This window comes from Phycodurus eques, chromosome 8 (genome assembly GCF_024500275.1).
Source record: "Phycodurus eques isolate BA_2022a chromosome 8, UOR_Pequ_1.1, whole genome shotgun sequence".
Taxonomy (NCBI): Eukaryota; Metazoa; Chordata; class Actinopteri; order Syngnathiformes; family Syngnathidae; genus Phycodurus; species Phycodurus eques.
In genome coordinates, this window is record NC_084532.1 from 16407657 (window position 1) to 16421963 (window position 14307).

Here is a 14307-nt window from a genome sequence, read left to right on the forward strand (position 1 = left end):
CTCAGGGGTCTTGTCAAGAGTGTAAGTGAAAGAGTGTGGCCTCTCTAATGACCAATCAACACCCTCCTTGCTGCCATGGCATCTGTTAGTAGTATTCAACCGGCCTCCGATTTGATTTCACCAAATAGCAGATCAGAGTACCCACCCTTTTTGGAGTCCTTGGAAGGGGTGCTGGAGAGCGCTCCCGCTGGGGACTCCATCGTGGGGGACTTCAATTGCTAACGTGGGCAATAAGGGTGTCCACATGTGCACTTGGCACCAGGACACGCTAGGTCGCAGTTTGATGATCAACTTTGTGGTCGTGTCTTCGGACTTGAAGCCGCATGTCTTGGACACTCGAGTGAAGAGAGGGGCTGAGCCGTCAACTGATCACCACCTGGTGGTGAGTTGGCTCCGATGGTTGGGGAAGATGCCGGTCCAACGTGGCAGGCCCAAACGTATTGTGAGGGTCTGCTGGGAACGTCTGGCAGAATCCCCTGTCAGAAGGAGTTTCAACTCCCACCTCCAGCAGAACTTCACCCACGTCTCTAGGGAGGCGGGGGACATTGAGTCCGAGTGGACCATGTTCCGCGCCTCTATTGCCGAGGCAGCCGACCGGAGCTGTGGCCGTAAGGTAGTCGGTGCCTGTCGTGGCGGCAATCCCCAAACCCGTTGGTGGACACCAACGGTGAGGGATACCGTCAAGCTGAAGAAGGAGTCCAATCGGGCCTTTTTGGACTGTGGGACTCCTGAGGCAGCTGATGGGTACCAGCTGGCCAAGGGGAATGCAGCTTTGGTGGTCGCTGAAGCAAAAACTCTGGCATGGGAGGAGTTCGGTGAGGCCATGGAGAAAGACTTCCGGACGGCTTCGAGGAAATTCTGGTCCACCATCCGGCGTCTCAGGAGGAGGAAGCAGTAAACCATCAACACTGTGTATAGTGGGGATGGGGTGCTGCTGACCTCGGGACGTTGTGAGTCAGTGGGGAGAATACTTCGAATACCTCCTCAATTCCACAGACACACCTTCCCATGAGGAAGAGGAGTCTGGGTTCTCTGAGGCAGGCTCTCCTATCTCTGGGGTTGAGGTCACAGAGGTGGTTAAAAAGCTCCTCGGTGGCAAGGCCCCGGGGGTGGATGAGATTCACCCGGAGTTCCTAAAGGCTCTGGATGTTGTGGTGCTGTCCTGGTTGACACGCCTCTGCAACATCGCGTGGACATCGGGGACAGTGCCTCTGAATTGGCAGACTGGAGTGGTGGTCCCCATTTTCAAGAAGGGGGACCAGAGGGTGGTAGCCTCCCTGGTAAGGTCTATTCAGGGGTGCTGGAGAGGAGGGTCCGTCTGGAAGTCGAATCTCAGATTCAGGAGGAGCAATGTGGTTTTCGTCCTGGCCGTGGAACAGTGGACCAGCTCTACACCCTCTGCAGGGTCCTCGAGTGTGCATGGGAGTTCGACCAACCAGTCTACCTGTGTTTTGTGGACTTGGAGAAGGCATACGACTGTGTCCTTCAGGGAGTCCTGTGGGGGGTGCTTTGGGAGTATGGGGTACCCTGATACGGGCTGTTCGGTCCCTGTACGACCGGTGTCAGAGCTTGGTCCGCGTTGCCGGTAGAAAGTCTGACTCGTTTCCGGTGAGGGTTGGACTCCACAAGGTTGTCACCGATTCTGTTCTTAACTTACATAGACAGAATTTCTAGGCGCAGCCGAGGTGTAGTGGGGGTACAGTTTGGTGGCCTCAGAATTGCTTCTTGCAGGTGATGTGGTTCTGTTCGCTTCATCAAGCCGTGATCTCCAATTCTCACTGGATCGGTTTGCAGCCGAGTGTGAAGAGAGTAGAGCCGCTGCTCCTCCACATCGAAAGGAGCCAGATGAGGTGGCTGGGGCATCTGATTCGGATGCCTCCCAGACGCCTCCCTGGTGAGGTGTTCCGGGCACGTGCCACCGGGAGGAGACCCCGGGGACGACCCAGTACACGCTGGAGAGACTGTCTCTCAGCTGGCCTGGGAACGCCTCGGGATCCCCCTGGAAGAGCTAGAGGAAGTGGGTGGGGAGAGGGAAGTCTGGGTGTCCCATCTAAAGCTACTACCACCGCGACCTGACCTCAGATAAGTGGTAGAAAATGGATGGATGGATGAATGGATTTCGTTGGATAGGGTAAAGGTCTGAATAGTTAAACACACAAATGTATTATTTTCATAATCAAGCTCCAGCAGCCTATTTAAAAACTAGAGCAAAATTACAAGCACCATCATTTATGCCATCCATCCATTCTCAATACCGTTTATCCTGTTCAGGGTCACAGGATGCCGGAGCCTATCCCACCTGACTTCAGGCGAAAGATGGACTACACCCTGAACTCATTGCCAGTCAGTCGCAGAACCCATACAGTGGGGACGGAAAGTATTCAGACCCTCGTAAAGTTCTCTCTTTGTTATATTACAGCAGTTTGTTAAAATCATTTAAGTTCTTTTTTTTCGCTCGATTTACACACAGCACCCCATATTGAGAGAAAAAAAAACTAATTGTTGAATTTTTCGCAGATTTATTAAAAAAAGAAAAACTGAAATATCACACATCCTCAGTAGTACTCAGACCCATCCATCCATTTTCTGAGCTGCTTCTCCTCACCAGGGTCGCGGGCGTGCTGGAGCACATACAAACAAACAACCATTCGCACTCACAGTCACACCTACGGGCAATTTTAGAGTCCCCAATTAATGCATGTTTTTTGGGAAGTGGGAGGAAACCGGAGTGCCCGGAGAAAACCCACGCGGGCACGGGGAGAACATGCAAACTCCACACAGACAGGGCCGGGGATTGAAACCGGGTCCTCAGAACTGTGAGGCCGACGCTCTAACCAGTCGGCCACCGTGCCGCCAGTACTCAGACCCTTTGCTCGGTATTTAGTACAAGCACCATTCCTGCTAGCAGATCCTGTCTAGTTCTGTCTGGTTGGATGGTGAATGTTGGTGGACAGCCATTTTCAGGTCTCTCCAGAGATGCTCAATTGGGTTTAAGTCAAGGCTCTGGCTGGGCCATTCAAGAACAGTCACTGAGTTGTTCTGAAGCCACTGCTTTCTTATTTTAGCTGTGTGCTTAGGGTCATTGTCTTGTAGCAAGGGGAAGCTTCGGCCCAGTCTGAGGTCCTGAGCAAACTGGAGATGGTTTTCGTCCAGGATATCCCTGTACTTCGCCACATTCATCTTTCCTTCAATTGCAACCAATCGCCCTGTCCATGCAGCTGAAAAACACCCCCACAGCATGATGCTGCCACCAACATGCTTCACTGTTGGGACTGTATTGGACAGGTGATGAGCAGTACCTGGTTTTCTACACACATACTGCTTAGAATTAAGGCCAACAAGTTATATATTGGTCTCATCAGACCTGAGAATCTTATTTCTCACAATCTTGGAGTCCTTCAGGTGTTTTTGAGCAAACTCCATGCGGGCTTTCATGTGTCTTGCACTGAGGAGAGGCTTCCGTCGGGCCACTCTGCCATAAAGCCCCGACTGGTGGAGGGCTGCAGTGATGGTTGACTTTCTAGTACTTTCTCCCATCTCCCGACTGCATTTCTGCAGTTCGGTTATAGTGATCTTTGGGTTCTTCTTTACCTCTCTCACCAAGGCTCTCTTCCGATTGTGATTTTCTGGGAATCTTGGTGAAGAAATCATTTGAAAATCTAAACACTTCCAGAGCTGTATAGAAATAATAAAATAATAAACTGTCGCATATTGATATGTCTCTGTTTCATACCCTGTTAAATCACTGCTGATAATTATTGTGAGAAATCATTAATATAATGAGTGCATCGATGAATATCAATATTTAGTAATAATAACATAACGAAAGATAATTTGAGCAAACTGTTTATATCAGAAGTGTGTATCAAACTGGTAGACCAAGTACCCAAGAAATAGCTGTCAGTTTCAAAAAGGTTGGTAACCCCTATACTAGATCTATTGTGGCTATAATTGCATACCAGGATAACAATAGTGTTTAGTTCAAACATGTATAGTTGGTTGCTAGTTTTACTGAATGTTTCCTGCTTCCTCTGTAATTTATGTATCATATAAATGGACACGGGGAGGGGGGGTTGGGGGGAACATGCAAAATGAATCATACGGGTAATAACTTGTTGTGTGAGGTGTCTTTGCTCCCTGTGCTGTGAGTTTTTAGAAAGAATAAATTGTGCCCATAATTGCAGCATGAATGTAGTTGTAAACTGATATGCTGATCTCTTAAGTTTGCTTTGTGACTGGAAACAATCTGGCTGGAGGGAGTGGGTGAGGACAGGTAGCATCTGTCCCCACCTACTGCCTTGGCAGCTTTTGCATCATCTGCTAGCTTTGGCAGCATCCTGGAAGCACATCAATATGGCTTTATGTAGCCAGGACCGCTAGTAGCTAGCATGCCAGTCACGCTCTCAAGCAACACTCACTCACAGTATGAGCATCCAAAGAGCAGTGAGCCAACAGAGCTAAGCACAACTGAGCTCGCATTGAACAGGAAGGCCAAGTCTCCCTGGACCTGCAGTGGGGGAAAAGGGCCAGTGTCTGTCATCTATTCACATATGTGTGTTTAGAAGTGTAGAGCAAAGTCCAGACATGTACACTCCTACCATTGCTTTGAGCTTTATTTCCATGTTTTGCACCAACAATCATGAAGTGGATTAATACATACTATCCTAGCTTGTCACTTCATTAGTCCAGAGAATTATTCTTGAGAAATTCACTTGGAATCTATTGTTATTTACATTGCAGAAATTATAACATAACCCGATTACCACTGTAACTGTTGAGGCAGATAGAAAGGATCAAAAACATCCATAGGAGTTAACAGGAACAAAACATCCTAAATGGTGTGCACATGAACAAATGTTCTATTTCCACAGTAAAATGAGAGAGAGAAAAATTGGATCGTAAAGGTCATGCATCATTAGGTACAAAGCCTATATTGCATTCAGAGAGGTTCGATAGCCTTTCTGGCATAACATCAGAGACCCTCAGAAGTCTCTTGAGACCCTCCTACACAGTCGTTCTGTCCAATTGAAACAGCAAACATTTCAGTAGATTCACATTAATCGGCTGTTTACAGGACGCTGTTTCCAACTCAAAATTGGTAAGTCACGCTTGTGATTGTCCAAAGCTTCTTCAGCAATGTGTGCACCATGCAACCAGCGGGGACATTACTTTGATACTTTAGAAGTTTTGAAACTGTATAAACAATAAAGCATAACCAAAAATGGTCAACAAAATAACAGATGTTCAATTAGCTAGTCTAGAGTATGGCTCGTAGAAGGCCACTTCGGAATATTCAATTTTTTTGTCCCTAGCCATTCGCTGGGTGTTTTCAGATGTGTTTTGGGTTGGGTTATTATCCTGTTGGAGCAACCATGCTCTGCAGCTGAGACTAAGCTTTCTGACACAGGATACCACATTTTGCTCCATAGTGCCTTGATAGTCTTTGAGATTTCATTGATTCAAGACTGACTCAAGACACCCTGTGCCAGATGCAGCAAGGTTTCCTCAGAACATAACAGTATCTCCCATGTTTCAAGGTGCCATGTTATTTTCTTTGTGTACTTGATTTTTCTTTTGTCTACAGTAGGGGTCGAACCGATGAATCGATTATTTGGCACGTCGCCTTTACCACCCCGCAATGACGGTAGAGCATGATGTTGATTAATCGGCAATCCCGTGGTTTTTAAATGTGCATTAACAACACTGACGCCTGGAAGGCAGCAGGTGAGGAGGGGTCCTCGCAGCAAATTAGCAGTAGTGCCTCAATTTTATGTTAATATTTTTACAAAAAAATGAGACCGGTAGACTCAGTAATTTGCAAAATCTGCAGGTTGACCCTAAAATATTACAATAGCACAAGTTCTATGCACGGCCATTTGAAGAAGCACCCACTTATGCTGGCTGACGAACTTGCTAAATCCTCACGTCAGTAAATGTCTTCGGTATCTTCTATATGTTAGGTAAAATGGGACAGCTGAGTTGCTACTTGTGGTAATGTTGATGTCCTTGCTGTTCTGTGTAAATTCTATGTATGAGCTGCCCATTGTCAGTAAATATACTGTACATTATTGCAATACAAAGCATTCCTTTCTCGAGTATCGACAGCGCTGTCTGAAGTTGTGTTATGTGCATTGGCCTTTTTGAAAGTTTTGAAAGTCTTGACTGTCTGCGAGGCCCTGAATGTATCTGGATGTCTGAATTGAATGAGCATGCGTCTGAATTTGATTGAGTGCGTCTCGGAGGCAGCTGCACGGTGGCTGACTGGTTAACACATCTGCGTCACAGTTCTTCAAATCCTACCTCAGTTTGCTTGTTCTCCCCGGTTTACTCTGGGTACTCTGGTTTCCTCCCACATTTCAAAAACATGCATGGTAGGTTAATTGAACACTCTAAATTGTCCATAGGTGTGAATCTGAGTGTGGACGGTTGTTTGTCTATATGTACTCTGCGATTGGCTGCCAACCAGTTCAGGGTGTACCCCGCCTCTTGCCCAGAGTCAGCTAAGATAGACGCCAGCACGACCGCGACCCTAGTGAGGATAAGCGGAACGGGAAATGGATGAATGGATGAGAGTGTCTCGGGTTTAGGCCAGAGCAACTGGGGAGAGTCAGTGAGCTTGTGTTTGGAAGAGGAAGGCAAAGGTTGCGCAGCCGTGACGCTTGAATGCAGCAAGATGCCGAGTGAAACAATATCAATTAAAAATATCAATGACGTCATCAACTAATCTACATCTACTCGACTATCACCACATTTGCGTCAACGACAAAAGAATTACAGGTCGTTCAACCCCTAGTCTGTAGATATAAAGCTGGAGTGAAATTCCAGCCTTGTCAGTTTCAAGTTATTTCAGTGACCAGTTTTTCTTTTCTTTAATTTGAGAATGCCAACAATTTTGTCCATCTGCGTATATGACAGTAAGGGATATTAAAATACACTATTCAGGGGGGGGGGGGAAACAGAAAGGACAAACAGTTGGCAACAACAAGAGTAGCGTACCATTGCCTTCACGGTAACGGCGACCTTCCCAAAATGGCCACCACGTAGGCATGACAATCTGTGGGGCAGGCTTATTTAGTGTGAATACCTATGTCCGGGAAGCCCAATAGAAGACGTTGTGTGAGGTCATGTGACTTTCTTTTGTCGTTTGAGTGGTGAACTAGACTTAAAAGTCACGAGCGCTTAAATTAGGTGGCGCAAACAGCGCCCAATGCGGAAGTCGAAGTTGTAGTCTCGTGCACAAAATAGTTGATAAAAAAATCAATAATTGATAAATAAAGGCAGCGAGCGACATTTAGATCATTGTAACGGAGTAAAATAGCCTGCGACCCAGTGACTTCACCAGACTGTTGCATTCTTCATTTGAAGTGCTTTTCCAGGCCTTTACTGCAGCCTCTTTCAGTTCTTGTTTGATTCTGGAGCTCTCTCCCTTCAGTCTCCTCTTCATGAGATAAAATGCATCCTGTATTGGGTTAAGGTCCAGTGATTGACTTGGCCAGTCTAAGACCTTCCACTTTTCCCCCCGATGAAGTCCTTTGTTGTGTTGGGAGTGTGTTTTGGGTCATTGTCTAGATGCATGATGAAGCTTCTCCCCATTAATTTGGATGCATTTTTCTGTAAATTGCCAGACAAAATGGTTTTGTAGACTTCAGAATTCATTCTGCTGCCATCATGAGTTACATCATCAATAAAGACTAGTGAGCCTGTTCTAGAAGCAGCCATGCAAGCCCAAGCCACGACATTACCTCCATCATGCTTCACAGATAAGCTTGTGTGTTTTGGATCATAAGCAGATACTTTCTTTCTCCACATTTTGGCCTTTCCATAACTTTGGTAGAGGTTAATCTTGGTCTCATCAGTCCATAAAACTTTGTTCCAAAACTTTTGTGGCTCATCGCTGTAATTCTTTGCAAAATCCAATGTGGCCTTCTTTTTGCTGATGAGTGGTTTGTATCTTGTGGTATGGCCTGTATATTTCTTCTCTTGAAGTCTTCTTCGAACAGTGGATTGTGATACCTTCACCCCTGCCCTGTGGAGGTTGGCAGTGATGTCACTGACTGCTGTCTTTGGGTGTTTCTTCACAGCTCTCACAATGTTTCTGTCATCCACTACTGTTGATACCCTTGGCCAACCTGTTCGGGGTCTGTTGCTCAGTACACTAGTAGTTTCTTTCCTTTTCAGGACATTCCAAATTGCTGTATTGGCTATGCCCAATGTTTGTGCAATAGCTCTAATCGATTTTCCCTCTTCTCTCAGCTTCAAAATGGTTTGCTTTTGTCCAGAGACAGCTCTCTGGTCTTCATGTTTACTTCACAGCAAATGCAGTTTTCACAGGTGAAACCGAAAGCCAAAAACAAGCACTATCCAATGTTTAAGCAATCATTCTAAAAGCCAACACCTGAGCAACTAGAAACACCTATAACTCACGTTTCAATACTTTTGCTCACTTGAAAAGTGGGTGGCTTCAAACAAAACGTGCTCTGTCCTGACTTGTTTTCCACATCTACATGGAAATGCCATGAGAAAAATCTGGAATTCTGAAATGTTATCTCATATTCATCTTTTGATCTGAAACCCAAATGTCTTCAGTACACAACAAAAACAATGGAACTGACCTTGCCGTTAAAACACTTTTGGAGGGGACTGTATACCTCATGCAAGCACATCGACAACTTCGCTGAACATCCAAGTGTGTTGAACTCCAATCACCCAGTCTAGCAGCAAAGTCGTGGGCGGAGAAACTTGGTGTCAGAATGGAATTATGTAAATTAGCCTCACAATCCAGCAAAATTCAGAACGACTGGCTCACAGACATTTTGAGAACTTGGCATAGTGGTGTCACGGTACCAAAATTCTGACCTCGATACTATACCAGCATAAAGCATACGGAGCCATGACACTCAGACAGTGGCCATTTTTCCCACTTGGATAATAAGTGGTTTTCCTTTTGCATTCGGGTGGATTGTTATTCTTATCGAACCCCCCCCCCCGATTTAAGACACCGTATGAATTGAGCGCTGTCGCCTACGGTTTTTTTGTTGTTGTTTTTTTAAACTACCGGTTCTAAAAAAGACAAAGTGGTACCGTGCCATGTTTGACGTTAAAATACCTCGGGATGGTACTGGTTTCGGTACTTGGTGCAACACTAACTTGGCAGCTAACAAAAGTTGTTTAATTTCATACTGGATGGGTAAGCAGGCACTCTAGAGACCCAGTTATATGTATAAAAGCAATTAAAATGTCATTCTCCCTTAATATGTTCCCTTGAAACATTTCTCTCAATGCTGCAAATTTCTGGATTAGAAGCAGCAACTTTTTAAAGGCCCAGTAAACTGACCAAAAATTTGACACACCATAGGAAAGAGTATTGTTTACAAGCCTTCCCAATTTCATTTATTCATTTTGCATACCACTTATCCTCACTAGGGTCGCAGGCATGCTGGAGATAACCATTTGCACTCACATTCACACCTACGGACAATATAGAGTCTCCAATTAACCTACCATGCATGTTTTTGGGATGTGGAAGGAAACCGGAGTACTCGCAGAAAGCCCACGCAGGCAAAGGGAGAACATGCAAACTGCACACTGGCAAGGCTGGATTTGAACCCGGGTCCCCAGAACTGTGAGGAAGATGTGCTAACCAGTCGTCTACCGTGCTGCCCCTTCCAAATTTGAATGAGTAAAAAAATAAATACATAAAAATATTGCAAAGTATGTGAAATCAGGCTTGTAAATTGTCAAAAATTGAGACATTTTTTCAATTTCCAGAGGACTCATACTGGGTGCATTGTGGTTGGATGAGCCAGCCTCGTTTTAGCACCGCCCAAAGAAAATCCAGAAAACTGAGATGGTGAAAAAATGTTTAATGCTATATCTCAGCAATTCAGTACTAAGTTCAGCACTTTCCTTCAAACATATTTAATGTATTTAGAAGGGGGGAAAAAAGACTATTGGGGCTTTAAGACAAAATGAGGTGATAAACAAAATAAAGGATGCTCTTTTTTTCTCAAAATTTACCCACTGAGTTATATATTCATTCAGCACACAAAACCATTGTCTGCTATTATCGTTATAATGACTAAGAATTTATTTTAAGAATACTAGTTGTTGTAGGCCATTAAGAGAAAAAAAGAAAAAGAAAAAAGAAAGAAAACTGTCTCATTGCAGGCCTGCCTGCCAATATGTGGGTGTCATTGGCACAGTGCTGATTAAAGAAGGTGTGAAAGCCAGTTAACACAGGAAGTCGAGAGACGAGCACACTGACCATTTTGAAAAGTGCCCTTTTCATTGGACAACTTGGACAGCAGTCTGGTACCTTTTGATTTTGACATCAGACTGGTCATGTGATAGTGTCATGCATGGATTTAGTTTCAGGGCCTGCAAGACCAGGATGTGGTGAGGAAGGCAAAACAGTTTGCAACATCAGCAAAACCACATAAGCTTTCCATTGACTCAGGCGTGACTCTCAGTCACTGTTATGTTATCGTAACCTGTACTTTTTTGCCTGGTAGAGACTACTTAAGAACGGACAAAGAGACAATTAACTTTTGTACCGTAAATCAGGGGAAGTCATAATTAAGACTATAGACATGACGGTCTTCCACTGTATAGCCTAAATATCAGGTTGTTAAGTTTATCATACTTTTATTTAGAGTCATGTCTGCTTCAGTGAGGTCATAGGAAGATAACATAAAACTGAAGCGATGCTTTTTGCCATGAGAAGCCGATTGCTGTGAGTGACAAAAAGGTTTCACATCATGGCCAAAATCTTTCCAGTTATGACTCACAGCTTTAAACCTGTCTGTCTATGACAAAAATGAGCTCCACACAGCAGTGAGACAAACTTAATGTGTATGTCCACAAAGATTTGCCAGTTAGTCATCTTCCATAAGCAAAAGCAGTTAATCACACAAATGTCTGATGAAAAAAAAAAGAGCATTCCTTTATTTGACAATCTGAAACCACTTTAAAATGACCATATGACAGCCATCGGCAACTAATTGTAGATAGTATACACAGTATCTAGATGATTTAGAAATGTTTTTTTTTAATATGCAATCAGGTCTGAGTCCACACCCTTGAGTCAAATGACTGAGCTGAATGCATATGTCTGACCCGTAGAGTGTGCAAATATTGCTGTGTGTAGGTGTGCTCCAGGGAGCACGAGTCCGGATATGAGCCTGACCCTGAATCATGTGTGGAGGAAGTGGGTTATTACAGCATAGGCTGGTGGTTTATGAGTTTGCTTTAAAATCCAATAGCATAACTACATCCAAGGACAACTTTCAGTCTACTCTCTACTTGAGTGAGCAGCTGCACAAGTCCACAAAACACCTCCTTAATGTCAAAACTGAGTGCACAAAATAAGACACTTGTAGCTAGTGTAATGTAATGAAATGTTTGTGTGTGATATTCGACTTACTGGTGACACTGGGTTCTATTGTAAAATATTGCCAATTTTTTTGCAATATTCACAAAAGCTAGAATATAACGTTGCCAGCAGTCGCTTTCCAGGCCTGCCTCTCCACCGTTTGTCCCGGCGGTGACCGCCGGAATATTTGACCACTGCAAATAGCACAACAGTTAGCACAACTTGCTGACCCAATCGTGAGCTTTCCAAAACAATCTTTGAGGGGTTAGGGTGCAATGAGAAATGTGGCTACGTTACAAACTGATCAGCAGCAGCAAAATGCAGGCTGGGAGGTCAGTCGCACACAAGGAAAACGCGTTGCACTAATATGTAACTAAAGCATTGCAGCTGAGCTTCAGCTGACTTTCACCTGACCTTGCTTTCGAAAAAAAAGTCAACCAAGAAGCATACAGCACAATACAGTAAACAATGATTGCTTATCTTTTTCTTGCAAATGCCACTCAGTTGTAATTCTTAGTTGCTTAGACTCTAATACACCAACTTGATGCACACTGCTGCTACATTACGACAACAACCTTTCTGCAGTCTTTCAGTCCCTATAGTTACACATTAAACTCTTATCTTTCCAAACCATACGTAATCCTGAGACATAAAAACGCCTTTTAAGATTTTCATCAAAATAAATAACTTGTTGGGAGTTAGCGACACTTATCTGCCTAGCGCCCAAAAGATTACTGTTTTTTTTACAAATGAGTAGGAAAATAGTAATGGATGTTATTCATATGGATTAAATTTTGACTAGGAATAATAATGTAATTATGATAAATTAAATGAATAATAATAAAACGAATAAGGCTTGTTGTAGTTTCAAGGGGACCTAAACCTGAGATGTTAAAACTTCCTGTCATATTCTAAATGTGTAAGTATTCTTTATCTTATACAAAGTATTTATTCTAAAAATATATATATGTTTAAAACACCACATCTACTAGCCTACGGGAGCTGCCATTTTTAAATCATTACGTGCGCAAAGCCGCGAGAAGGTGACATGTTTCCTTCCGGCCTGCTTTATTTACTGACAAAACCAGACAGTTGGTAAATATTCAGCAACCGCCACAACAATTGCTCATACAATGCATTACGGTAATACCCCACCAATGCATTGCAAGGACCAACTTCAAAATAAAAGCCTACCAAATATTACATGGACATTAATGCTTTGTTTAGGCTTTTATTTTACATTTTACAAACCTAACGGCACCCCACCCAATATAAATGTCACAAAAAGTATGAAAACTGAAATAATGATGATCTCATCTCAAATTACTCACAAAGTGATTCACGCAGTGTGAAATCTTGGTCTGTTTAACTGATAAACTTGAGGGAAGCCATGACTTATTCTGTCCTATAAATGGCAACATTTGGAGACACAGATTTATTGAACCCTTTGCCATCTAATGGAAGAGCTCAATTGTTCTGCCTGTCACTATATGTTCCCATGGCACCCCTGCTGATTTTTCTCATAGCACCCTTGTTGGGAATCACTGCTTTAGTCAATAATAGTTTCTTAAAACTTTTTGTTCCTCAATGACTTGAATTCATTAATCAATAAATCTATCAATCAATCAATCAATATACCCTTGCTTCCTTTACAGCAGTGTTGTTTTCTTCATGATCCAATACCATTACATAGACCAGTATTATACAAGTATGAGCAGGAACTACATTAATATTGCAAAAATCTTAATACCTACAGTAGCTATCATGTTTCCACACTATAATTCAGGAGGCGCTGCACAGAATGAACAGCCTCTATGCGTCAGGCAAGTTTTAAAAGGTCTCTGATGGGGAAAGGAGATTACCAGTGATTAAAAAAAAATGACAATGCTTACCCCCATTAATAGCTGTTGGAGATGCCACATGCACTACCAGATCAAATGTTCTCTCTGGGTTCTCCCTAAAAACAAGAGGGGGAGACATGAATGGTTAAAGAGGATTGATATTATCAGTTCATTTGAGTTGATCCATTAATTATTATCCTTATATCTTTATATTATCCTTGGATACTTACAACAACACTGACACTGTCAATAACAGAATGCTATTCTGATACCATAAAGATTCACAGTTATACAAGACAGCATATCTGTGCGGACATAGGGCACATGTTGTCATATCATTAAGGAGGTTAGCAGAGCTGCTAACAAGCAGACAGACAGAGCAGCAGACTGACCCAAAAAGCTGTCGAGCCAGCTGGTCTGTCTCTTAAATCCACTACTGCAGAGGGCTCAAATAACGGCTAGCATTTCCTCTTCAGCTCCTCGTTCTCCGTGCATGTAAACGCAAACGTCCATTTCACTTTGTAAAATTGTTCAGGCTTACTTGACTCTGCTGTCCATGTTTTAGCTACCGCATCGCGACAGCTCCGTGCTGTCTCTTGGCGGTTCTGCTTCTCCGCTATCCGACAAATGTCCCCTCCTTCGTCCTGGTCCCGGCGCGTCCCTCTTGCTTATCTGGCCCCTGCAGAAAGCTGCCACATCTCCACATGAAAGGGAACGGTGTCTGTTTCGTCCTTGTTCCGTTAACGTGGGCCCAGTCCTAGTCGGGCAGCACAGTGCTTATTTCCCACAACAAACATCACTCCAGGAAGTGCTGTCAGATCGCCAGTGACGTCATCGCGTCGGAGAACGTTTCTCTACAACGTCTGTTACGTCCACAAACATTCATAATTCGGCCCCTGTTTTTAAAACACAAAAAAGATTGCACTATACTTCATGCGTTTATTCATGCTGTGGTAAATAATTAATATTATTATAATTATTCATAATAATAATGCCATTTAATCCTCCCATAAATCATTAGTCGGGTAAACTCAGCCTACATGGAAAGTCATTAGAGCATCTTGATCTCCATCTTAAAGACCCTGTCAAGTGAAT

At 43.6% G+C, this 14307-nt stretch overlaps 1 protein-coding gene across 4 annotated transcripts in view; it reads right to left on the minus strand.

Moving 5' to 3' along the window:
• The window catches only part of dennd1b (DENN/MADD domain containing 1B), a 138633-nt gene extending 124625 nt beyond the window's left edge, over positions 1-14008 (minus strand). For 3 of the 4 annotated variants that reach the window (XM_061683369.1, XM_061683365.1, XM_061683366.1), the window contains exons 1-2: positions 13754-14008; positions 13264-13328 (exon numbers count right to left, since the gene is read on the minus strand). In XM_061683369.1, coding sequence (XP_061539353.1) covers positions 13264-13328; positions 13754-13770 — 82 coding nt within the window. In that variant the 5' untranslated portion in view covers positions 13771-14008. The other variant, XM_061683367.1, reaches the window with a different exon arrangement.
• Positions 14009-14307: the final 299 nt, after the last annotated feature.